At 35.8% G+C, this 27266-nt stretch overlaps 2 protein-coding genes across 3 annotated transcripts in view; one reads left to right on the top strand and one right to left on the bottom strand.

Moving 5' to 3' along the window:
* Window positions 1-27003, top strand: LOC121739014 (probable cytochrome P450 303a1). The gene is made up of 6 exons (XM_042131320.1): window positions 1-49; window positions 1525-2585; window positions 3592-3709; window positions 4704-5018; window positions 17485-17495; window positions 26993-27003. Exons 2-6 carry the CDS (start codon window positions 1525-1527, stop codon window positions 26994-26996), a joined length of 1509 nt encoding a protein of 502 aa, XP_041987254.1. The 5' UTR covers window positions 1-49; the 3' UTR covers window positions 26997-27003.
* LOC121739013 (alpha-1,3-mannosyl-glycoprotein 4-beta-N-acetylglucosaminyltransferase A) overlaps window positions 11459-27266 on the bottom strand; it is an 83893-nt gene continuing 68085 nt past the window's right edge. For both annotated transcript variants that reach the window (XM_042131319.1, XM_042131318.1), the window contains exons 8-12: window positions 26288-26500; window positions 22600-22707; window positions 16660-16856; window positions 14671-14890; window positions 11459-12095 (exon numbers count right to left, since the gene is read on the bottom strand). In XM_042131319.1, the coding sequence (XP_041987253.1) occupies window positions 12057-12095; window positions 14671-14890; window positions 16660-16856; window positions 22600-22707; window positions 26288-26500 (777 nt within the window). In that variant the 3' untranslated portion in view covers window positions 11459-12056. The remainder of the gene's footprint in view (window positions 12096-14670; window positions 14891-16659; window positions 16857-22599; window positions 22708-26287; window positions 26501-27266) is intronic.

The raw sequence follows: 27266 nt of genomic DNA on the forward strand, positions 1-27266 counted from the left end.
CACTGTGAACGAGCAATGTACTGATCCACGCAACCGGCAAAACAGCAAGGTATTATTATTTTCTTCACCTTTTTATGCTGCCAATTTTATCGTGTCCAAAATATTTCTTTTTTGTTAATTTGACCAGAAAAAAGAACGATAATTAAGTATTTTTTTTACTCTTTTAATCAAATTTTAAAGTTTTAAATTTATTTTTAGTGAATAGAAAAGTGAATACACATAGTTTCATAATGTTATTAAAAACGCTGGGCGAAAACTAGTATTTCTTGTTAGAAATCTAGTCACTGTTTTTTTTTTTGCATAAACGTTTATATAACTTTTAGCGAATGATGACCTACTAAATGCTTTGCGATTTCTACTATTAGTGTGAATTATACTTTCTTTTCATCTTCATTTGGTTTATTCTTAAAACTTTATAATGGAGAGTTTAAGAAACAAATGACTGAATAAACAATGATAAAGTTGATTCAATTAAATTATCTACTAGATGACACCCGTAACTCCGTTGTGCCAAAACTCGTTTATCGCGTGGGAACCGTACATTTTTCCGGGATAAAAAGTATCCTATATCCTTTCCCGGGACTCAAAGTATCTCCATGCTAAATTTCAGCAAAATCGGTTCAGCGGTTTGGGCGTGAAGAGGTAACAGACAGACAGACAGACACACTTTCGCATTTATAATATTAGTATGGACACAGAATACATAATAGTACAAGGTATGTATTACTTCTACTACTAATAATATTAAGCCTAAGATAATAAAATATTTCTTTTAAATATTGGGTCAAATATATTTTTTTTTGAAGAAGGATAAGGAATGTTACATTTGTGTCAATTTATAATAACAATCATCGTATTTCTTGGTTGTTAAGCAAATATGACTTTCGTTTTTATGTAATAAACTCGTTTGAGTTGCGTGAATGTAGCACGCGATGTAAACAGCCGTATAGACATAGTACCGGGTCGGTGATAGTATCGCACTTGATAGGACTCCTAGACTATCCTGGACTTTGATATCAAAGTGGCAAATAACACTATCGGAATTAGAGCAATAATAAAAATAATATAAATAATAATAATTCCCATACCGGTTTCGGTGTCGGTGGCCGGTTTCATTGAAACCAGGCCAGTTACGCAGGAGTAATTTTATAGTGCCCAAGTGTGTGGGCAGTACACAAGAGCACTCTCTATTCCTTTTACTCTCATAACCCAGTGCAGTGGGATGGTAGACCGACACGACTGGCGAGAGACTAGGCGCAGGACCGCCTTTTTTACATACCCATCCAGGTGATCAGCCTGCATTGTCCTAACCAAACTTAAATAACATGTTTCCAACGCGGAAATCGAACCCACGAACTCCGAGTCAAGAGCCACGCTCTTGACCACTTGACCACGGAGGCGTTAAAGAGCAAGCAACAGTTGTTGACGTAGAGAAAGGATAGCATAATGATGTTGTGCATTATCTTTCTAATTTACTTAGTTTAAATAATACCATTCTAATAAAATATGTTTTCTCTGTTTCAGATGTGGATTACAGTGTTTATAGCAGTAGCCCTAGTCTGCCTCTTCCTTTTCCTGAACACGGTAAAACCAAAAAAATTTCCACCCGGACCGAAATGGCTTCCCATATTGGGCAGCGCATACGAAGTCAATAAGGTTCGAACCAAAACTGGGTACCTGTACAAAGCTGTGAAAATCCTGTCAGAAAAGTATTGCGATAACGGACCAGTCATCGGTATAAAGATTGGCAAGGATCGCATCGTTATGGTCAACTCTTTGGAAGCGAACAGAGAGATGCTTTATAACGAAGATATCGACGGCAGGCCCAAGGGAATATTCTATCAGACACGTACTTGGGGCGAAAGGAGAGGGCTGCTTCTTACCGACGGCGAGCTATGGAAGGAGCAGAGGAAGTTTCTGATGAAGCACCTGCGAGAATTCGGCTTCGGAAGACAGGGGATGGGGAATATCGCGTTCCGCGAGGCCGGCTTCATGGTCGAGGACATGAACGAGGCGATCAGCAAGAACGGCGGGCCAGTCGTTATGGAAATGCACAATTTCTTCAACACGTACATCCTGAACACTCTTTGGACGATGATGGCGGGACTGCGGTACAAGCCGGACGACCCCAACATGATAATCCTTCAAAATCTGTTGTTCGATCTGTTCGCATCGATCGACATGTGTGGCTGTCCGTTCAGCCACTTCCCGATTCTGTGCCTCCTCGCACCGAACGCCTCCGGATACAACTACTTCATGAAAACGCATAAGAGGATTTGGAAGTTCCTTCGCGACGAGATAGCGAGGCACAAAAACCGTTTCGACTTTAACAACGAAGATAAAGATTTTATGGACGCTTATATTAGAGTGCTGAAAGAGCATGGAGAGATCAACACGTACTCGGAGGGTCAGCTAGTGGCTATCTGCATGGACATGTTCATGGCCGGTACGGAGACGACCAGTAAAAGTATGAGCTTTTGTTTTAGTTACCTCGTGAGGGAGCAAGAAGTACAGAAGAAAGCTCAGGAGGAAATTGACAGAGTTGTGGGAAGAGGCAGAAAACCTCAGCTGGATGATAGACCAAAGTAAGTAATGCCAATTTTACCGATACATGTTAAAGGTTGTTATTAATGAAATGTTATAATAATATTGGATCTCTTTTTCCTCTTGTTATGAATATATTAAGTATTAATTGACCTTTATTAATTGGGCATGATAATAATATATTTTCCACTAGGCACTAGATATGACGCCCGCAACTACGTTGCGCCAAAATTCGTGTATCGTGCGGAACCGTACATTTTTTCGGAATAAAAAGTATCCTATGTCCTTTCCCGGGACTCAAAGTATCTCCATACCAACAGCCAAATCGGCTCAGCGGTTTGGGAGGGAAGAGGTAACATATAGACAGACAGAAAGACGGACAGACGGACAGACTAACAGACGGACAGACTTCACATTTATAATATTAGTATAGATTTTCTCATAGATTGTAAACTTTGATTTATTGTAAAGATTTTCATATAAAATTTTCGAGTAATTGGCAATCTACGAATAATAAAAACTATAAATAATTTCTTTCTGACAGCTATGCAATTACTTTTAATTAATATTTATTTTTTACATTCCAGAAATGATTTATTTCTTATTACTTTTCTGAAAATTTCCGTGAAATCTTAGACAATAAAGCCATTACTAAAATTAAGTACGCACTGGAATATTATATTTTAATTACAAATTCGTTATGAAGGAGGGAAGGAGTTCTAAGTTTAGAGTCAATTAAAATTAATAAAAATTCTACAGTAATTATTATTTCCCACGTCACAGTATAACAATATTAGTTCCTATGTCATATTGCTATACTGTGCCCACGTCCCGCGTCAAGAACAACGCACTGTCGCCTTTCGAGCTAGTAACTTCCTTTACCTTCGGGAAGAATTTTGAAAATCCTGGAAGAGGCTAGGGCCTAGCGATTAAATAAGAGATAAAGTTTACAGGCATATATGCCTGGTCTATATACTATTGTACAAATAAGAGTCTACAGGAATATGCTAGTTGTTGGTAAATGATAAATTAAAATTTGCATTACAGTATGCCGTACAACGAAGCCATAATGCACGAGTGTGTGCGCCATTTCATGGGCAGAACGTTTGGAGTGCCTCATAGAGCTCTGAGGGACACTACGCTTGCTGGATACAACATACCTGCTGTAAGTATTGAACCATAACTGAACGTGAGTTGACGAACACGATAACTAACATTTTGTAACATAGGGATATTTACCCATTTTTTCCCATATAATTTGAACAAACCTTGTAACTTATCTACATCATCAACTCGCTTATATCTGACTACATATAAAATGAGTTATTTGATTTCAACGAGATACAGTTATTTTATTTCCAAAAAATTTTCCGGCCCAAAAGCCTCAATTTATGCAAAAAACGGCAAATATATAGTTAAGGTTAAGTTTTTTACTGTTACTTATCGTGTACCACTCACGTCTTTAATTACTAAGATCATCACAAAACGGAGAATCGTAAGCCATCAAGATTAATAACTGTTTAAGGAATGTAGCAATAATTATAGTTGGTAGTCGGTTCAGATTTACTCATCTCGAGAAAAGTCTTTTTTTTTCATTTTAAACCCATTTTAATTCATCCAGATTGATTAAATCTGCAAGTCCTAGGTCTCCTAGCTCGTAATGGAAATATAAGCTACACGTTTGTATTGATGCTATGATGAGCGCAAGCCTAGTCATCTAGATTCTAAAGTCATTATTTTGATTAATAAGTCGTTCAGTGAATATAATTTTAGGGACCACAAATCATTAACCTTTTTAGTCTAGGAGCAATGTGAAAAATGCTCGCACTGCATTCTGTCAACTAAAGAAAAAAAATAAACTAACTATAAATATATAATATAATATTGTTGATTGATCGAAAAACCTCTTGGTGACTCTTAGATTGATAATCTCCAACTAAGTATATTGTATGAGTTCGAATTATTGTATACTTACTCAGTCCACATCGGTCTAAATAATTCTACGATATCGCCCAGACTAGAAACATCTGTTCATCGTCAATCGTGGTTGTACAGAAAACGATTAAATACAAGTTTTTTGACAGGGGCTCAATGACCGCTATGGACAGAATTGAGCAATATGAGAATAATGTATTAAAAAGAGTTTTTTTTTATTCCAGGAAACAATGGTGTTGAGCAACTACACCAACATCCTGCTGGATCCAGTTCTCTACCCCGATCCGTACGCCTTCAAGCCTGAACGATTCCTCGTTGACGGGAAGATTTCCTTGCCTGACCACTACTTCCCCTTCGGTATCAGCAAGCACAGGTGTTTGGGGGATGTGCTAGCAAAATGTAATATCTTCTTGTTTACTACATCTTTGCTACAAAGTTTCTCCATACTGCCGGCTCCGGGAGAACCTATGCCGTCTCTGGATCACGTCGATGGTGCCACGCCATCTGCAGCGCCATTCAAAGCTTTGATAATACCTAGAGTTAATGTAAAGTAGATATTATTGTTATAGTCAGCAGTCTTACTCCCACTGATACGATTTTGATTACGAGTCTGATTAGTTCCAAATTGAGCCGCAGGACGATCGTGCGCTAGTATAGCTGTGAGGAGTGGGAAAAGCCGTTGATATCGTATCAGTTCCAAATTGAGCCGCTGCTCAATTTGGAACTGATTTCCGAATTGTGTAGCAAAAGCTAAGATCGAGCTGATTCGATCTTGATCCTGTCGGGAGTAAGGCAGCAGTTTCTGAGGATTCCTGAGAGGAGTTTTCTATTCAACAGCGCTGTCGATTGGTTACTACTTTAACGATAGTCAAAAGCGCTCGTAAGCCGGTCCTGTCAAAAAATTCAGAAACCGGTTAGAAGTCATTTAACGTATTTAAGGTCAATATTGTATTTTATTTGTTGCATATTATTACTCCTGTTTATTACCTATACTTGTTGTTATCACTTAGGATATATTGAATAGAAAGTGGTGGTTGTTTCACTTCTCTCACAGCTCTCCCCTAAGATTAATTTGATAGCTAGGCGAAAAGGGTAAAACAGTGTTTTAAAAACAAAAATTCACTTGTTGGAAAATGAAACACATATTTTGACGTTACAATATATTATGAACACCAATAATAACATCGAAGCGGGGTAAGTCCCTATAACAGGTTGACATTAAGACATACAGATCACAATAATATTACAATAAGTATTTGTTAAATTGTTACAACAGTACGCAAAACTTTTAACAAAACAACCAAGCTGACAATAAAAATCGATGGACCGAATATTTAAATTATTGTACTAAATTATCTTTAAATAAAGGAAACACTAAAAATAAAATTCTATTCTAAATATACATTAATTTTGGTTTCAATAACAATTCCTTATAAATCAAAATGGTTCCAATATGTATTTGGGAGCGACTAGGTAGTTAGAATTTAGGTAATGTAGAAACGTGTGTAAATTTATATAAAAAGTGGGATGCACACAACATTCAATAGGTGGCAAGACTAGCAAGAAAAAGACATGGGTGGATGAAGCGGGTAACAATTTGAAAACTGTATCGGAAAAATGATTTGAAATAAAAGAAGTTTAATATGTATAACTGAAGAAAGTAAAATACAAGGTTAGTTCAAAATATAAGGGAAAAATAGAGTAATAATTGCTCTTATGTTGTAAAATGTTAGTTACCCGGTTCATCCATTTATGTCTTCACACATTTATTATCATGAACATCTCGCAGTACAATAGCTTTTACTTATAAATTATTACTAATCTGCGGTAAAGGCTATGCATCTAAGAATAAAAGATCTAAATATCTTCCAAAGGATGTACTATAAGAGAAGTTGATTCATAGGCAGATGGCGGACCTTCGTAATTTGGTTGCGTCAAAACCAGCCGCTAGTTCACGACTAATTTTTTTGTCCAAACATATTTCACAATAATATATTTGATTTACTTATCCAATAAATCTTGAAAATAAATACAGAAAACAAACTTGCACAATTTTACTTATTTTTTGTACATATTCGTAACATAATTTTAATACTATGAAGAAACTAGTAAAACATAAAATTAATACAATTGTTATAAAGACACATTTTAATCGAAGCATGGCAGTCAAAATAAAATAAATTAATATTCTAAATACAGTGCAATATAGTTTCGCATTCATCATTCTATGTTACCATGGTTTGGTAGGTACCAGGTAACTATTTAAAGCTGCCTTTCCACCAGAGCTGAGCGGAGCTGTGTTGCGAGGAATGCTTTTTTTAAAACCAATAGAATCGCTTCAATGACATGACTTTGCCGTGACATCGCTCAGCGCGGCAATTCTATTGGTTCTCAAAAACACATTCCTCGCAACACAGCTCCACTCAGCTCTGGTGGAAATGTAGCCTTAGGACATATAGAAGTAATTTTTAAAACTTTATTTAAAATTATTTTAACTACAATATCGCCAAGGGCGTCGCCAGGGGGGGACAGGGAGGGGCAGCTGCCCCCCCCTAGAGACTCTAAAAAAGTTGCCAAATATAATGCAAACAACGACCACTATAGTATTAAAATCTGGTAATAGATGTAAGGCTCGTAGTACAAGTGAAAAGCTTCATGTGCTGGCGACTTTACCCACAATTCATACCTACTTTTCTCATTTATAGAGAGTGAGTAAAGTATAAATAATTGTAGACTGTAGTAGGTAAAGTCAACTTGCCCCCCCCCTGCGCCATCGGCTGGCGACGCCCTTGAATATCGCCTATGCATAAGCGCTATAATTATATTCAAGAATATTTTGAATTTTCTTTTTCGAGTGTTCAGTTTATCTTTCGAGTTTTAAGTTTGTCTTGTTTATGTTGTTAAAATTAGTGACTAAATAAAGATAATGTGGATAGTGACAGTTTCAAAATGTTATCTTATATCTTTAAACGAGCAATTCTTGTACATATACATAAATATATAATTGGAATCTCGGAATCGGCTCCAACGCGATTTTCATGAAATTCAGTATATAGGTTTCGGGGGCGATAAATCGATCTAGCTAGGAATCATTTTTAGAAAATGTCATTTTATTCTTGTTTTATCGAATACCGAGAAAAGCTCGTCAAGTAGCTAGTTACACCTTAAACACAAAAACACAGGCAATGTTGCGGAGTGACGTTTTGCCAATAATAATCTTGCTCGTTGATTTAACTAGGACATCCATATATTAAATGCGTCACGCAAAATGTCGATTTTTTTAATCCCTGCCCTCGATTTGAAGCAAATTTTAGTACTTAATTATAAAGTTTTCGTTGTGACGTTGGATGAACCCTTGGGTTGGAAACCATTCGATCCTTCTATCTAAAACCAGTCTATTCCTCCTACATTCAGTCGTTATTCTAAAAATATATCCACCACGATTATCCCTGTAGGTTTTTATAGTGAAGGGCTCGGACTGCCCTATGGTTGCCCAAAAATAAATGTTACAATGGCACTTATAGGTGACGCCAAATAATTAAAAAAGCAATAACAAAATCGTGTGCCAATTACAGTTTGGAGTATCATCGTGGGATTTGGATTTAAATAAATATTATTATCATTTATTATTTTAATCAGCATAGTATTACATTATTATTATTTTATTCATTAATATGAATCGTGACGAAAGTAAAACCTTCATGTAGAAAATATATTTATTTGCCGTACGACGAGCCTCTTATAATATTATCACGGCAAAAAAATTTTTAACTTGTTTACATTTCTTACGTTTTTTTAAAGGTTACTTTTTATATTTCTTAGAATCAAAAATTATTGATGCCTAAGAAAATAAACGTTGTAGTTTTGAACTCTGAGTCGTGTAGAAAGCTATAATTTAATACCACTTTATAGTTTACCTATAATTATAAATATTTTTAAGTTTAGTTTTACTTAACCTACCCAATTTGGTAATATAACGTTAATTTTGTATTACAATTTTAAGTATAATCCATTTATTAATATTATTTTATACTTATACTAGCGACCCGCCCCGGCTTCGCACGGGTATAAAATATATAATTATAGTCTATGTCACTGAAAAAATGATTAAAATCGACTCAGTAGTTTTGATTTTAAATAATTTATATTCATTACTACCCGTGGCCGGCATTGGTCGGTACTGCCGCAAAAGCTACGCAATTTTTAAATCTGTAATACCTATCTTCGAAAATATTTATTTAAAATTTTAATCATAATATGCAGTAAAGGGACATAATCAATAATGTATTTAAAGTATTTAATTGAATAAATATTATTGCCGTATTGGTTAAAATCGCTTCAAAAATTAGCCATTATTTGAAGTTAATAGTACTTACTTAAATGACAACCAAAAAAATATTATTGTGGGATATCCTGAGATATACATATACCATCGCGGAGTTTTCTGTAGACCTTTTCAATGTGTACAATACAATACTTGGTACATTATTTTGATAAATCTTGAGATTGACGGCAACCAATTTATACGTGGGAGAGCCATGCTTCGACACGAATGGGCCGGCTCGACCGGAGAAATACCACGTTCTCACAGAAAACCGGCGTGAAACAGCGCTTGCGCTGTGTTTCGCCGAGTGAGTGAGTTTACCGGAGGCCCAATCCCCTACCCTATTCCCTTCCCTACCCTCCCCCATTACCCTATTGAAAGGCCGGCAACGCACCTGCAGCTCTTCTGATGCTGCGAGTGTCCATGGGCGACGGAAGTTGCTTTCCATCAGGAGACCCGTGCTCGTTTGCCCCCTTATTATCATTTTTAAAAAAACCATTGTTTGTGCGACGGGATAGCTATGGACGTTGCCATGGTGCTATACTTATTTAGTCACTTCAATAAAATAATAATAATGGCGAAATAATTTAATTTGGCAAAACAACGTTTGCTGGGACAGCTAGTAATATCTATAATAATAATATTAAATAATGAGTAGTGATACCCCTCCCGCGATAATCATTCAAAGAACAAATATAATTTACATAAACTGTACTTAGTGATGGAATAATTTACTTTAATAAGGATTATTAGCATGAGTAAAATAAATGCGTTTAAATGTAGTCCAAAGAAAAAACAGGATTTTTAAATAAAAAATGGTTGTTGTGCCTCACTTGACATAGATAGGTATAGTACGTCGCGGACATTTTTGCAGCTATTTATAAGATCTACATTTACTTAGAACATTGTATGGTTCTATCTTTTATAGTTTAGGCAGCGTACGCAAAATAAGTAAATTTTCTGGTTGTTTCCGAAAAATTGAAATATTTTACGGAACCCTATATTTTCCAAAATAAAAAGTAGCCTATGTTGCTCGTAAATAATGTAGCTTTCGAATGGTGGAAGAATTTTTAAAATCGGTCCAGTAGTTTTTGAGCCTATTCATTACAATTAAACAAACAAACAAACAAATAAACAAACAAACAAACAAAGTTTACCTCTTTATAATATTAGTATAGATTAATTGCTTACATTATATTTTAAATAATTATATTATTATGTAATCAAGAAAGTATGGACTATTATAAAATATATTATGGCAAAGGGAAATCAATTAATAGTTATAGGTAATAAAATGTACTCATATGAATAATAAAATAAAATAAAGTATACGTGATTATGACTATTGTTGAATGAAAACACTTTTGAGACACTATCAGATAAACCGGTAGGTAATATAATTATATTATTACTATTACAGATTTATAACTAAAAGTTAAATACTATCAACTAAGCAGGTATCGACTAGAAACTAAGATCTATATTATTCATTACTTTAATATTTAAATATTATAATCAACCTGTATTCTTATTATAGGTACATGAAGTTGTTATAATTTTCTTAATTAATCTCCTGCAGTTACTAAGTAATAAAAGTATTTACAATCACACAGTGAATAATAATTAATTATTGTACAAGGTATTATCGTCTGGCATATCGGAGAAGTCATATGACAGACAAAGACAAGAATATTTATACACCATTTATATATTATAATTTTTATAAGTAGGAAAGCTAAAATATAATTTTATCATGTGTTGAATACTTCAAAGGACTAAAATTATTAATAATATTTTATATTACAACATTACAATCTAGTAAAGCGATCTGATTCCGTTTTTAAATTATACACTTATTATTATACGTGGGATCGGGGTTTTGGTGGTACATTATTATACATTTTAATACATCCTAGAATTGCACCTTAATTTAAAGAGAAGATCAAGAGCTAACGACACTATTTTGTATAGTGTCACTTGACAGTTGAAACTTCAGACTCAGAGATACTTTCACTTTCTCGATATTGTCATCCAAGTAACATTTTGCATGTGGTCGAAAGCTAACACTGGTGTCATTTAAGTGATATAAGTACTATACTATCCAATAAAATGCCATGAAACTATCACTTTATCCTTATAGGTATTAAAATTAATCAGGAAGTTTTCAAAACATAATATTTTAGTTTAATGTTTTAAAACCTTTTTTTCTACAACCTCCTATATTCGCAGGCGCAGTGTAATAAAATACAACTTATTCTTGGACAGCTATACAGACACTTAGTAAGGGATTTGGTTTTGTTAAAATGTTAATTCGGTACCTACTTTTACATACACGTTATATTTCTATACTGACTATAAGTACATAATATAATCTAACATCAATTTTTTTTGGTCGTGGTCGAACACGTTTTTATGATTCACAACATCAATATTATATTTTTATAGGTTTGGGTATAATGCTATGAAAATATTAAGGATATAATAATTATTCTGGGGTCCTTTATGAATAAACAAGGTACATACGTAAAACACTTTAAATTTTAAATAAATACCTAACTATCTTAACCTATTACAACTACTTATAATTTTATTTACATTCTCAATAAATATAATTTATCTTGAAATACCTAAGTAAATTATCGTACTCTTTGGATTTATAATATTTGGATTAACAAATTACTTCACAAGGTGCACGTACCTATTTACAGATGCTTTCTTAATAATGAATTTTATAATGCCTTAAAAATAGGTTTGCATTAATTTGTTTAAAGTGTTGTCTTAAAATTATTATAAAATATAAAACAACACAACTAGTGAGAATTCTGCCGGTCTTATGCCATATTAAGTAAACAGTTCTACAAGGCTGTGGTGCTTGGCCAAATTAGAACTAACACCGCCATAGGTACTGTAAAGTGTCACGCGATCATCCTATCAATGTCATCCTAGTAACAATATGAATGTGACCTGCAATTGCAATGAAAAAAAAACCGTTATTAGTTAAGTGTCATTTTTAGTGTCAGCTTTAAATGATAATGTCATTTTTTTCCTTTAACAATGTCCAAGCGCCACAAGATCTTGTAGGTCCGCAGAAAACTTTCAATGATAGGAAATATGAACAAAGTAGATTGTTTGCCAAGACGACACAAGAGCAAAAGTGCAAAAGTATTTAGACCCTTATCATAGGGATAAGATGAGTTACGTGGGGACTTTTGGTAGCCTTTTTGTAAAATCTCTCCCAGGGAGTATTGTCTGGTCAACTCGTACTCTTCTTGTCGAAAGTCTTTACCTCGATCTGAAAGTGATAAAAATCTATTATTAGGTACGATAGTTACATATCGATAATATTATATAAGGTAATTCTTAAATCATGGTCAACATGTAGTGGCTGATATTTTGTATTTGGATCTAGATCTATGTCTCTGGTTTGGTACGCTGAAAAAAGTTCATAGCACTCTGCGCCTATTCAATATAGCTGAAAATCGCACACACGATATAATTCAGTGTGCCAAGTTCCAACCAACATTATGATGTGATGACGGCAGTACTTCTACCATTAGACCCAAAACTCCTAGTTAACGTGCTCGGTGATCGATTCTTCCCTAGAAAAACGCATTAGCAAACAGTGACATAATTCATGAATCAGGTCAAAAAATTCCAGTTACAGCCTTTTCAAGTAGCACAGGCGGGTTTTATTGAGTAATAAACTTCACTTGTCATCGCACTCAAATAGCCTCTACTATTTTATGACGGCTCGATATTATTGCCTACTAGACCCGACAAACGTTCGTTGTTTTTCCATGTTATACTCTAGCATTTAAAAACCTTCCTCTTGAATTACTCTAACAGGAAAAACGCATGGAAATCCGTTGCGAAGTTTTAATATCTGTTGGGGCAGGTAGTGACTTTGTTTTATACCAGTGGTTCCCAATCTTTTTCAGCCCGCGGCGCAGTTACACGTCACAGTATATTGTTACGGCGCGGTGATATATTCTTTGACCCTACTCTACCTAGCTATTACAAAAAGATACAATATAAATAAATAATCCGTCTGTCCGTCTGTCTGTGTGTCTCCAGGCTGTTGTAACTCAAGAACCGCTATAGCTATATTTCTGAATTTTTTACAGATTGTGTATATAATCTGTTGCCGCTTTAACAACAAATACTAAAAAAAAAACTAAATTAAATATTTAAAGGGGGCTCCCATACAACAGACGCTTTTTTTGCTATTTTCTGCTCGTTATCAATAATGGTAAAAGCTAAGCACTTGCAATTTCCACAAAATCCTTAATTATATTTGTACTATAATAATTAATAAAATAAAATAAATATTTATTTCCCATACAGTTTTTTATCTACTTTCGCTCTATACCGGTACGGAACACTGAGACACGGTACGTCTGACTCGCACTTGGCCGATTATTGACACATTGCCTATTTTTTTTTCTCTAACCTTTGAAAAAAAAAAATCTCTGACTCTCATACTAATCTGACTACAATCTGACCAATACTTCATAATTTAAGAAAATCGTTATAACTTCTGAACCATCTGACTTACAGAATAGAAGTAAAGGAATTTATTTAGCATGAAAACCTCTTCTATCTTTTAAAATAAAAAAATAACTAGTTTAATGCGTTAGATTTTCCACAAAAAGCCATTTATAAAAAAATAAACCTTTTTTTTTTCTTAAACTTTGGTTTTTCTTTGTTTGATTCCACGAAATTCACAACGGATTGCCTGTAGTACTTTTTTATCTTCATAGGGTATATACATGAGAAGTATTGGTCAGATTAGTGTGAAAGCCCGAGAAAAACTAAAATGGCTGCCATTTTACAACCGTCAGAGACAGAAAAAATTTGAGAGCCAATTTGTCGATCAAATATGCCATAGATCATGACATTTAAGGATCGGACACCGGTGTCGGGACACATTGTATTATATACTAGAATTTAGAAATTTCAAAACAGTAGAATGGTGTTCCGAAAACCCCAAATATTCCAATGGAATTCTCACATCTCTCTCTCGGGATTCGATATTATGTCTGGATGGACCTTTAGATATCGATTGCCTTCAGAGATATTTGGCACCGGCTCAAAGCTGCAACAGCACCGGCCTCTAAACTAAATGGGGCTTTAATGTGTGAAACGATGTGAGATTTGACATTGCAAATAAAAGTAAAATATGTTTATTTCAGGCTTCAACCCATAAAAATATTAGTAAACTAGACGTTCCGCGTGGCTTCGCCCGCGTAAATTAGATATTTCAAATACAAATTAGCCCACAAAAAATAGCCTATGATCCTCCACGTGGTCTACTTCTTATCTGTGCCAAATAACAGAAAAAATTCTCCAGTATTTCGTGAGATTAGCCCTTTCAAATCATTTCCCCCGTTTTTTACACATTTTCCTCTATTCCTTCGCTCCTATTAGTCTTAGCGTAATAAAATATATCCTTCCTCGATAAATAGGCCATCTAAAACTGAAAGAATTTTTCAAAGCGGACCAGTAGTTCCCGAGATTAGCGCGTTCAAACAAAGTCTTCCGCTTTATAATAATATTAGTAAATTAGTAATTCGTAATATTAGCAATTAGTAATAATATTAGTAATTAGTACTAGTAGTAGTAGTAGATACAGATGTTTATTTTAGGCCCAGTAAGTATGTAGCAAAGAGCTAATAATTCAAGGATGATCATTCTTGAATAATATTTCAATACGTAAATTCCAAAACCTTAAAAAATATCTTTGAAAATCAGAGCACTTGATCAACTACGTTCGTAAAAAATCTCCACTTCTTTTGAAAGTATCGAGTTTGTAATAACAAAATTGTCTTTAATAATTTTCATATGGATTAGTTTATTAAAACATTCACCTCGCTAAGAAGCACCCAGTACGGGCTATCCTTATTCACGCGGATGCGTATAGCAGAGAAGGGACCCATGGACCGCTTGAGCTCACCATCAGCCAGGCCAAACTCGTCGAAAGAGTGCACCATGGTGAAGTTGGACCCGAAAGCAACTGGCAACACCTCCACCACGGATTCGTAGAACTTGTCAAACGGATGCAGAAAGTTGCTACTCCGGAATAGGAAGCTGAAAAAGGTTTTGTCAATGTGTTAGCTCACAATCAGGGGTGGATTTATATTTTTTATGAGTATCTATCTAGGCCACATTAATTTTGCCGCCTCTATGTACCATAGAGAAAGTTGATTCCTATGCAATTGACAGACCAACGTTATTTGGTCGAATATGTCAATTCAATGTTAATTGTGATCTGTCAGCTGGGTTTGACGTAACGCAACCAAACTACTTAGGTCCCCGATTTGCATAGGAATCAACTCCTCTGATAGTAACATCTCTACCGCCATCTAAGGTCGCTACAGAAGTTGGTCTAAGTCACGATTCCAGTGACCAAACGTCAGCTATATAATGTATTTTGTGAAATTTTGTGATTGACATATATAGGTTATGGTCCATAAGATTTTTTTTGGCATCTTCTTCAAATAATTTTTGCCATGTTTTTAATTCGGTTAAGCACTTATAATATTGTGATAGGAACTTTTTTGTTTGTGTCTATATTATAATCTTTTAATTTCGAAATCATAATATTTGAAATCACGTTCAATCCGACACAAAACGAGACGTTTGTTGGATGGAAGCGGTTGGATGAGGGCTGCCCATTACCCAAGATTCCTAACCGTTTGTTGTGGGAAACCTATTTTGATAAGACGTTAATTTCTTAATGATGATTTATTGTTAATTTTCTTGATCATAATAGGTAAGTACTCGTATTGTATCACTAAAATATATTTTAAAAGTGTGTCTGTCTGTCTGTCCATCTAATAAATGTGTATGTCTGTCTGTTACCTCTTCACGCCTAAGTCCCTGAACCGTTTTTTAGGGTTCCGTACCTCAAAAGGAGAAAACGGAACCCTTATAGGATCACTTTGTTGTCCGTCTGTCCGTCCGTCCGTCTGTCAAGACCCTTTTTCTCAGGAACGCGTGGAGGTATGAAGCTGAAATTTATATCAATTACTCAGGTCTACTGTCCCTTGAAGCTGTGAAAAAAATCAAACTTCTAAGCCAACGCAATCAAAAGATACAGCCGTTTATGCCGCAAATTTTCGACACTTGCAAGGGAATCAAAACCTACAGGGTGCTTCCCGTGAACTCAGAATCTTGAAATTTGGTACGAAGCAACGTCTTATAGCATAGATAAAGGAAAAATTACGAAAACCATACATTTTTAGTTACATCACATAATATTTTTTTTTTAATAATTTTAAACTTACTACCCATTTCCTCATAAACGCGTAGAGGTATTAAATTGAAATTCATACCAAATACTCAGGTCTATAATACCTTTAAACTGTAACAAAATCAAACTTCTATGTCAACGCAATCAAAAGAAACAGCAATTTAAGCTGCATATTTTGAAACTCGCAAGTACTCGCAAGGGAATCAAAACCTAAAGGGTACCAGTCGACCTAGAATCTTGAAATTTGGCATAAAGCAACGTTTTATAGCACACATAAAGGAAAAATTCCGAAAACCTTAAATTTTTAGTTACATTACAAAATATATATTTTTTAATAAATATAAACTTATTACTTTTTGTACGGAACCCTCAGTGCGCGAGTCCGACTCGCACTTGGCCGGTTTTTTTTTTTTGGAAATTTGGTACATTCATATGGGGATACTTCGAGTTCCGGAAAAGGGCATAGGTTACTTTTATCCCGAAAAAATGCACGGTTCCCGCGCGATAAACGAAGTTTGACGGAGTTGAGGGCGTTACCTAGTTACCTAGTATGTTGAGAAGTTGACAAAGGCTGTTGAAAACTATCTATTTAGTATTTACTCACCTAGAAATCTCCGTAGGTTTCTCAAACCAGAACTCCAGGACGTCTCCCTTCTTCGGCTTCACACCCCAGAAGAAGGTATGTCCCTCGTAAGCCCTTTTAGCAGTGTGGTCAGCGTGCTCCATGATGTTGGAGTGGATCGCCCTTAGGGGCGGATTGTCGTGAGCGTAGTGTGCTGGCAGGGTTCCGTAGCTGGGGTCCTGGATAATTAACAATTAGATAAGAATAAGGAGAAGAATAAGAACGTTTATTTGCAAATCATGGTATTGACAATAAAATTAAGCAAATAAAAAAATATATATTTTTATTCAAAATAGGTATTATGAATGCTCTTTTTCAATGTCGCAAAGAACGTAGAAACTACGGTGCCTACAACCGGTTCGGGAACTAGCTAAACAAAGAAACTCATATTATGATTTCATACAGAAGAAAATATTACTTAGGGTCCATGCCTCACTTTCTGGAGGACCAACAACAATCGGACATGACTGAAATTCTATTTTATTTCTGACCGACGTTGTAAACGCTTCTTATACTTGACAAATATAATTTTAAATTCAATGATACACCATAAAGTTAATATACCTAGCGGAATAGAGAAACAAAGGCCTGAGCAAGAGATATGTCACTATCACTAACACTGCGTGGTAAGAAGAGACGTGTGATACATGACAGCAGCACTCTTTTGTTGACGTCCAGTCGGCACGCGCCGCACGTTGACAATTTAATCTCATAGAAATCATGTCCAATCATGCTTGTGTAAGTGTATACGTACCCATATTTTTCACACAGATGAAAACCAATTTCGGTTTCGTTTGACAGCTCCAGATTGTTGCTAGGTATATTAACTTTATGTGACACACTGATTGAATGCAAAATTTTTTTTAAATATGAAATAAGGGGGCAAACGAGCAAACGGGTCACCTGCTGGAAAGCAACTTCCGTCACCTCGGGGACACTCGCAGCATCAGAAAAGCTGCAGGTGCGTTGCCGGTCTTTTAAGAGGGAATAGGGTAATAGTGGAGGGTAGGGAAGGGAAGGGAATAGGGGAGGGTAGGGAAGGGAATGGGGTAGGGGATTGGGCCTCCGGTAAACTCACTCACTCGGCGAAACACAGCGCAAGCGCTGTTTGACGCCGGTTTTCTGTGAGGACGTGGTATTTCCCCGGTCGAGCCGGCCCGTTCGTGCCAAAGCATGGCTCTCCCACGTACTGGGAAAAACACGGCAGACTAAATCAATTTTTTCAATATTATAAGACGTAGACAATTACTATTATATTGACGTGACCTCAAAGGTAAAATCATAAATATTTCATAGGTTCATAAAGCTTTTAACACTGCAGGCACTGTCTGATTTAATTATCCAAATGTTTGCGCAAGCATGCAAAAGCTTTGAGTTCAAAGCTCAAACAGAGATTTTTTATCTCAAAGTCTACACTCTAAACAAACGGCTCGACACTTTCACAGTATAAATGTAATACAGTAGAGCAAAGTCGAGTCCTTGAAATGAAATTCGCTCCACAAGAGATTTCTTCGACATTCAATTCACGGAATACATATATATCGCAAATAGAAAATTAGATAAAAATAAACGCGCTGTGCGTGCGACGTATATAATTATTAATTATACTGCTTTGTTACATAATGTTATCTGAAAATACCCGAAAGCATAATAATATTATGTGTTCGATCGGAACATAGTATTTGCTTGGATGGTATAAAAATAAGTAAATAAATAAAGGCTTATTGAATTCCATACAGTACTTATTGAGTTTACATAAAAAATAATTATTATAAAAAGTTTTCTGCGTGTCAATTATTATAACAACAAATCTAGAAGCAAATTAATTTAAATCTCAATCAGATGTCAAATATAACCAATAATTTAAATGTCACAATATTCTACAAATTCATATATTCATATTCATGTCTTTGGATGGTATACTGTATGTAATTTATATTGTGACACTGACGGTAATCCTTTAACGAAGTGTTACAGGCTGAGTGGTTTTTCAGTAGAAAAACGGAGTTTACTAAATAAAATTCCATTTATTCGATTAAAGGATCAATCCATACGTGAAAGCACTATAAACGGACGTTGAACGATTAAAAATATTAAAAAAAAAAAATTCATTTCGATTCTGGATCATTAAATATGCATAATATATAAATATAAAGCCTAGCTTTGTGAGGGTTCGCGTCATCACACCTTGACTGACTGATGATGACACATACTATGAAAAACCTTGTTGAAATGACAGATTTTATATATAAGAATTAAAGAAAACTTAAGAATAATAAGTTGGTCTGTCACGTTTCGGCCTAGTTAGTAGAAGGCGGTAGAAAAATTCAACTTAAAAGCTCGAAGTCTGAACTATTGGCGACGTGACGCGCCGCACGTGACGTTGTACTTTGAGCTTTAAAAGCTTTGGAGCTTAAAGTTTGAGTCTTATGACAAAAAAGATTTGAGGGTATTTTTTGAACTTTTTATAGAAGAATATTATCGTTTTAAGATAACGATAATAAACCACTAATTGGTTTTTTCTATTTATGTAGCCTGAAATAAAACATCCACACTAATATTATTATAAATGCGAAAGTGTGTCTGTCTGTCTATCTGCCTGTCCATCTGTCTGTCTGTCTGTTACCCCTTCACGGCCAAACCGCTGAACCGAACTGAAATTTGGTATGGAGATACTTTGATTCTCGGGAAGGGATAGTTTTTTATCCCGGAAAAATGTACGATTCCCGCCCGATAAACCAATTTTGGCGCAACGGTATCGCGGGCGTCATCTAGTTAAATTATAAATTGATCTAACCTACCCAAGAAATACAAATACTCGTCCATCTAAATCAAGTTACGATATAAATTAAAAATTCCCTTTACTTTGAATTCAAAGTTATTACAAGTAAGACTGTAATTAATAATTATTACTATAGGAATTCCTTGGAAAAGAATTCTTATTTTCTCTAGATTGGAGAAAAAAATGCAGTCTTCAAGTTAGCGTTAATTAAACTATTAAAATACTAGCTGTTGCCCGCGACTTCGTCCGCGTTAGCATACTAGATCACATCCCAAGTATTATTTATTGTACAAAAATATTCAATGTACAGAATTGACTTTCCTACGATTTTATTATATATAGATGTTCCGCGCGGCTTTGCTTGCGTAATTTAGGAATTTCACGCAACCGTACATTTTTCCGCAAAAAATAGCCTTTGTTCCTGCACGTGGTCTATTCTTCATGTTTGCCAAATAACATAAAAATTGCTCCAGTAGTTCTTAGGATAATAAGCAATTTCAAATAATTTTCCTCCGTTTTTTCCACATTTTCCTCTATTTCTTTGCTCCTATTAGTCTTAGCGTGATAAAATATAGACTATAGCCTTCCTCGATGAATGGGCTATCTAACATTGAAAGAATTTTTCAAATCGGACCAGTAGTTCCTGAGATTAGCGCGTTCAAATAAGCCCTTTCATATAATTTCCCACGTTTTTTCCACATTGTCCTCTATTTCTTAGCTCCTATTAAGTTAAGTCTTAGGGAGATAAAATATAGCCTATATTTTATCTCCCCAAGATAATATTATCGATAAATGGGCAACCTAACACTGAAATAATTTTTCAAATCGGACCAGTAGTTCCTGAGATTAGCGCGTTCAAATAAGCCCTTTCATATAATTTCCCCCGTTTTTTCAACATTTTCTTCTATTTATTCGCTACTATTAGTCTTAGCATAATAAAATATAGCCTATAGCCTCCCTCAATCAATGGGCTATCTAACACTGAAAGAATTTTTCAAATTGGACCAGTAGTTCCTGAGATTAGCGCGTTCAAATAAGTACTTTCATACAATTTCCCCCTTTTTTCCACATTTTCCTCTATTTCTTCCCTCCTATTAGTCTTAGCGTGATAAAATGTAGCCTATAGCCTTCCTCAATCAATGGGCTATTCAACAGTAAAAGAATTTTTCAAATCGGACCAGTAGTTCTTGAGATTAGCGCGTTCAAACAAACAAACAAACTCTGCAGAATTATAATATTAGTCTAGATATAGATTTCTAGAGTTAGAGCCTGTCCACACCGCCATTATCCATTGTAACGTTTGGCCAACTCCACTATTTGGCAACATGGCTTGTGGAACTTTTACCTCGGTTTTGGCCAAATAAAAAAATATTTTCTAAATAAAAAACAAACATGCTAAGTATGTATAGCCAAGTTTGATTATCAAAAATGTATGGCATTTGACAAAACACATCGCTAGACTACGCTATAATATTATAATAGCATAATTATATACTATAATATAGCCCATAGCACAAGAATATCGCGCACCATACATAGCGTTATATGTAGCAAGCCTATATACAAGATGTTAGTGTGAACACCGTTATTCTTGAAACTATCAAATGAGCCCGTCAAAATTAACAACTTTTTCTATGAGAACAATGCTGGGAACTGGAAAAATCCGTCTTCATACCTATATACAAATTGCCGATCCGGGCATCCGTAAGGGTATGAAGACATTTTTTTTTAGGTCCCAGCATTGTTCTTATAGAAAAAGTTGTTCATTTTGACAGGCTCATTTGATGGCTTCAAGGATAACGGTGTTTACACAAACACACTGTATAGTTCAGTACTACAGTGTGAACGTGTCCATAACAATGTATGGTGCGCGATATTCTTGTGCTATGACTTATGAGATATACATGGGCGCCGGCAGGGGGTGCCAGGTGGTGCACTTGCAAGTTGCACTCCTTGGGAATCTTGGGATCAACAGGAATTATTGAAATAAAAAGCCGTTTATTGGAAATCATTTTTTAGATCTTAATATACTTATATCTTTTTTAAAGAGATCTATACCGATAAATCGGTAACTTTTACAACACTGCCCGAGTCACCGCGAAGCGCGCCTGCGTCGTTCCGTCGGGATTTGTCGGGAATTGTCGGGACACGATTGGCCCCGATGCGAGGCTCGTATTCGCTCGGCCCGCATCGTCCGTGTTGCCATGCTGCAGTTGGTGTTGCCATCTTACAATATATTATTCTAATTTTGCTATCGAAAAAATCGCATTTGAATAACGGATTGTTTAACCGGCAAATTTTTTGATTGAAAAATTTGATTACTTAATAACAATAAAAATTATTAACCGGCTTCGGCTTCAGCCAAAAACAACTACACTCGATATTTCCATAATGATTGCAGCCGATCCTTGGAAATGGAATTGAGACTTGGGAGTTGGGACGTGACCTATGGTCGACGACGAACTTATGTAATAACATTTGTGGGGCTTACATTTTTACTTGCTGAATAAGGAGTAATAATTTTAGCTTTATAAGTATAAATGTAAGTATGTAATATTATGTATATTGAATGCAAAGTGTCAGCTGAAGTGAAAACGAAAGAGCAAGCTAAGGCATACATTTTCGCCACGTGGCGTGCGCGTGGTAAAGAGAGTTGAATGACTAACGTTAAAGTTTAAAATTTTTAGTTTTTTACCCATTGCAAAAGGTTGTACTTAAAAAGGTATGTTAACACAGCCTAAACTAGTACTTTTAAATCTTTTTTATGATGCGATCGACCCCCAGTATAAAAAAATATCCACAACCGAACATAATATAACCTCCTCCTTTTTGGAAGTCGGTTAAATAATAAATACGTGTGGTACTCAGGGACTGCCCCGGTATTAAGCTATTTGCACAGCATTTTTTATCAACTTACGCAATTATAATTCGCATACGTCTTAGTCGTACGTACACAAACATCGTGCCGGTCGAAGTGGTGGGTGTTAGGTATTTTCGTTACGGAATTTCTTGATTCAGTCGCCGCGATAAAAGCTATACAATAGCTTAAAATATTGCGCGACCTCTCCTTGCATTTTTATCAAGTAATGTACTAATCGCGACCCACAGGTTGAAAAACACGGTCTTATGACTTTACTTACCTTAACCTTCTGGATTTTTCCTTTCAACGATGAGTAGAGGCCGATGTGTTGGAACAGGGGTGTCTTGTATCGGGGTCGAATTTGCAGCTTACTCTTGCCGCAGTGTTCCTAAAACAAACATAGAAAGTAATGCCTTACGACTTACGAGGTACAGAAAATAAAGGTCAAAAATACCTCCATATAAACAGGGATTCTAATTTTGCCAACATGCAATGGAGAGTGATTTACCGCGACGCCTTGATAATTTGGCTAGCGATATCGATTTTTCTGACTAAAGCTAAGAAATTAAAGTCATTGTCAGTATTCATCATGTCTTTGTCTTTGAATTACCCATAGCATAACACGATTGGTCAACTTTTATAACACAGAATAATCAATCAAATAGACCTCTGTAAAAAGGGATTCTAATTTTGCCAACAGAGGAGAGTGATTTAAGCTTCCAAAATTTGTACAAAAATTGGTTCAAGCGTAGGTTCAAGCATATACTTTAATTTGCCCATAGCTTATATGAAATATATTTATGATTTTTTAATTACGCGACAAAAGCCATTTTGTCGCTTGCGCCCTTTCCATTTCTTGCTGTTCCATTCCTTTGTCTAGCAAGCAAACAACTTTCAGTTGTACCTACCCATGGGGACCCCAAAAATTTTTAAAAATCTACTTACTGGGTTTCAATAGTAGCTGTAACATATGGACAGACAGACAGACAGACATGACGAATAGCTATAAGGGTTCCGTTTTTTGTCATTTGGCTACGCAACCGGAAAGGTATCAGGCAGCAGCTATAAGAATCAACTCAGACCACAACGCGACGCGTAGATGCATTTCTAAATTTGTACTGAATTGACAGTTTTCAATTGCGTGAGACGTCTTGCAAATCTGTCAAATCCATACAAATTTAAAATGCATCTACATTCTACGCGTCGCGGGCTAAAATCGTCGCTTTGGAGAATCATAATAATATTATGAATCATAGCTTCATAATAAATATGATTTTTTAAATCGCAAAATGGTCACTCTGCTTGCAATTCTATTCAATTCAATGTCTAGGCGTTTTGCAGCATGTCCGCGGACAAAAAGCCCGCCCCGCCCCGTCCTATGCAAAGCGCCTAATACGTACTAAATTGACATTCGTCAGTTTGATAGTTTTGACAATACTTTTGCTGAATTGATTGAGAGGAATTGCTAATTAATGTGACCATTTTAGCCCCGCAGAATTTACCTTTGTATCTGAGTCCGCAGATGTGAGCATTGTGACTTGTGAGCTTCTTACTATATCCCCATTCGCGGATATCAAATATTACAAGGAAATTCAAACTTCAACAACCGCTTCCTCTTCTCTTCCAAGCGTCAGTATGAAATCTTACCTCTTATTGAAACACGAATAAATACCACTTGCGCGATGTAGGTGACGTTCACCGACATCTATTATGAATTTTTGGAACTAACTTAACTTAAAAAACCTACGCAAGACCCCCATAAGGTGGCTTTCGGCTGCTTTCGGTAAGGTAGTAAAATGAAACCTATGTCATAAAGTGGCATTTGGGCGACTCGCACTTGGGCGATTATTATTTTGAAGTCTGTTTAAAACACATTTTAGTTTATCAATATTAGATAAGCAGTTAAAAAAATTAAGTTCAAATATCTAAATATTCAATAGAACAAACATAATAATATGCCACTCATTATATAGTCATTACTCATTACATATCTCAAATAGAAACTAAATTATTGAAGCGCCGAATAGCGAATTGCGCTTTGAAAATTCAGATCCAAATATCCAAACTTCAGTTAGAATTTCAATCACCGAATACTGTGTACCATCATTGGACGTTTCAACCATGAATTATAACAATGCTGAATAATTACTGCCAACAAATCATTTAGCTTAGGTTAAAATTATAGATACATCCAAACTAAATGTTTATATTTTGAAAAAAAAGTGGTTATCAGGGATTATCTCTGATAAAATTATGTTGTTACTTAAATTGACATAAATATAATAACCCGACCAAATCATCTGAATACCAAGATCTGCATGATACCAAAGAATATCAGAAAATTAGGCTATCATAATATTATAACATACCAATTACATACATACATACCAATGTATGTTGCCGTCTACGAATAACAAAAACTAAGGAAAAGTAACTCCGTCAAAAAACATGCTCCACAATAATTATACTTGTCAAAAAAATGTACCTTAGGTACAAATTTCAATACATTTGCAATATTTAGATGACCTCATAAAGTTAATATACCTAGCGGAATAGAGAAACAATGGCAAGAGCAAGAGAGATGTCACTATCAGTAACACTGTGGAAAAAAGAGACGTGTGATACATGACAGCAGCACTCTTTTTTTGACGTCCAGTCCGCACGTGCCGCACGTTGACAATTTAATCTCATAGAAAGCATGTTCAATCATGCTTGTGTAAGTGTATACGTACACATTATATTTTACACACAGATGAAATCAATTTCGGTTTCGTTTGACAGCTCGAGATTGTTCCTCTATTCCGCTAGGTATATTAACTTTATGGGTGACCTTGAACGGTACTAGGCTGACGTTACATGACAGATCAAAAGGAACCTTTAAAACGGTAATAGTATGCTGCCATCCTTACGATAAGTGCAGTAAGTTGAATTTTTTGTCCTTACGATAAATGCAGTAAGTTGAATTCAGTCATAAGGTCTAAATTAATTTTGCCAAAAAATTCAACTTACTGCACTTATCGTAAGGACAGCAGTATTGGAGTTACGTTTCCTTAGTTTTTATTATTCGTAGGTTGCCGTAGAATAACTCCATGCTGAAGATGGAATACTTTCTACAATATTTATTCATTTACATTTCACTACCGATGACTTATCCATGCTGCATATGCGCTCGCTAAGAAGCTCACGATCAGCCAGTCTATAGGCATGTCGCTGTAGAACAGCTCCACAATCCACATTGTAAATGAGACACTTTCTACAGTATTCAACTATTCACTTACCGATGACTTATCCATGCTGCATAAGCGGTCGGCGAGGAAGATCCCGATCAGCCAGTCTACAGGCATGTTGCTGTAGAACAGCTCCACAATCCACATTGTAAATGATACACTTTCTACAGTATTCAACCATTCACTTACCGATGACTTATCCATGCTGCATATGCGGTCGGCTAGGAAGCTCTCGATCAGCCAGTCTGTAGACATGTTGCTGTAAAACAGCTCCACAATCCACATTGTAAATGAGACACTTTCTACAGTATTCAACCATTCACTTACCGATGACTTATCCATGCTGCAGAAGCGGTCGGCGAGGAAGCTCTTGATCAGCCAGTCTACGGGCATGTTGCTGTAGAACAGCTCCATAATCCACATAGTGAATGAAACACTTTCTTCAGTATTCAACCATTCACTTACCGATGACTTATCCATGCTGCATATGCGGTCGGCGAGGAAGCTCTCGATCAGCCAGTCTATAGACATGTTGCTGTAGAACAGCTCCACAATCCACATTGTAAATGAGACACTTTCTACAGTATTCAACCATTCACTTACCGATGACTTATCCATGCTGCATAAGCGGTCGGCGAGGAAGCTCTCGATCAGCCAGTCTACGGGCATGTTGCTGTAGAACAGCTCCATAATCCACATAGTGAATGAAACACTTTCTTCAGTATTCAACCATTCACTTACCGATGACTTATCCATGCTGCATATGCGGTCGGCGAGGAAGCTCTCGATCAGCCAGTCTATAGGCATGTTTCCGTAGAACAGCTCCATGTAGTAGATGAAGTGGACTAGGTCGGAGGACCGGAACAACTTGCCGATGCCGCCGACGTTGCAGAAGCTCAGAATGAACCATTTCGGTGTAGTTACCGTCGTCGCTGCAGTGAACTTCTTAACGTCCTACAACAATGGTTGAAATTAAAAAACCTGCAGTCTTACCCCATTAAAAAAATAACAATTTTAGGTGGATTATAACAATTATGCGTACCAATAATTCCCATAAGACCATACACGTAATTATTAATTATATTACTCACGTGATGGCTATGTGATTAATTACAGTTTATCAAAAGGCCTAACCTTGGAGTAGGTATTATATAAGGTCATGATAATAATGTTGTCGTAAAATATTTTTATTGAACGTAATCAGGGCGAGTGAAGCAAGCCCTGGTATCCCACAACCTGAACCACACTTTTGTGGTAGACCGTACGCTACGCGGAAAAACTATCACGCCTATTGATTAATTGTGCGTTAACATACTCGTAGTAATTTTTATTTATATGTAGATCATGTGCTATCATCATCCGTCAGTCAAGATTTGGTTAAAATTGTATTGAAGATTATTACCACGCAGAACAACGATGCGAACCCTCACAAAGCTCGGCTTTTAGCTAGTTTAATAAACCGAATACTACTCGAATGGGCCAGTTTAGGCGGAGTTTAAGGCAACAGTTTCAAAGAGAAACTTCTAAGTTCTAAGTTTTATAAAAAGTTGTAGACTTATCAGATAAAGGAACCAGGAAAGCTGGTACTTGCAATTTCTTCAGTGCTGCAAGTGTCCATGGGCATCGTATATTACCTTCGCGCTATGGATATCGACCAGCAAAAACGCTTTTTCCTCTTTAGATGCAATTTTGAATCTTAGGATTGTTCTTAAAGATGAAA

Source organism: Aricia agestis, chromosome Z (assembly GCF_905147365.1).
Source record: "Aricia agestis chromosome Z, ilAriAges1.1, whole genome shotgun sequence".
NCBI classification, from domain to species: domain Eukaryota; kingdom Metazoa; phylum Arthropoda; class Insecta; order Lepidoptera; family Lycaenidae; genus Aricia; species Aricia agestis.

Bases quoted from the DNA above. Each gene is read 5' to 3' on its own strand.
- LOC121739014 (XM_042131320.1), top strand. From the start codon at position 1,525: ATGTGGATTACAGTGTTTATAGCAGTAGCCCTAGTCTGCCTCTTCCTT. The intron at 2,586-3,591 runs GTAAGTAATGCC...TTTGCATTACAG, and splicing joins CAGCTGGATGATAGACCAAA to TATGCCGTACAACGAAGCCA. The intron at 3,710-4,703 runs GTAAGTATTGAA...TTTTTATTCCAG, and splicing joins CTGGATACAACATACCTGCT to GAAACAATGGTGTTGAGCAA.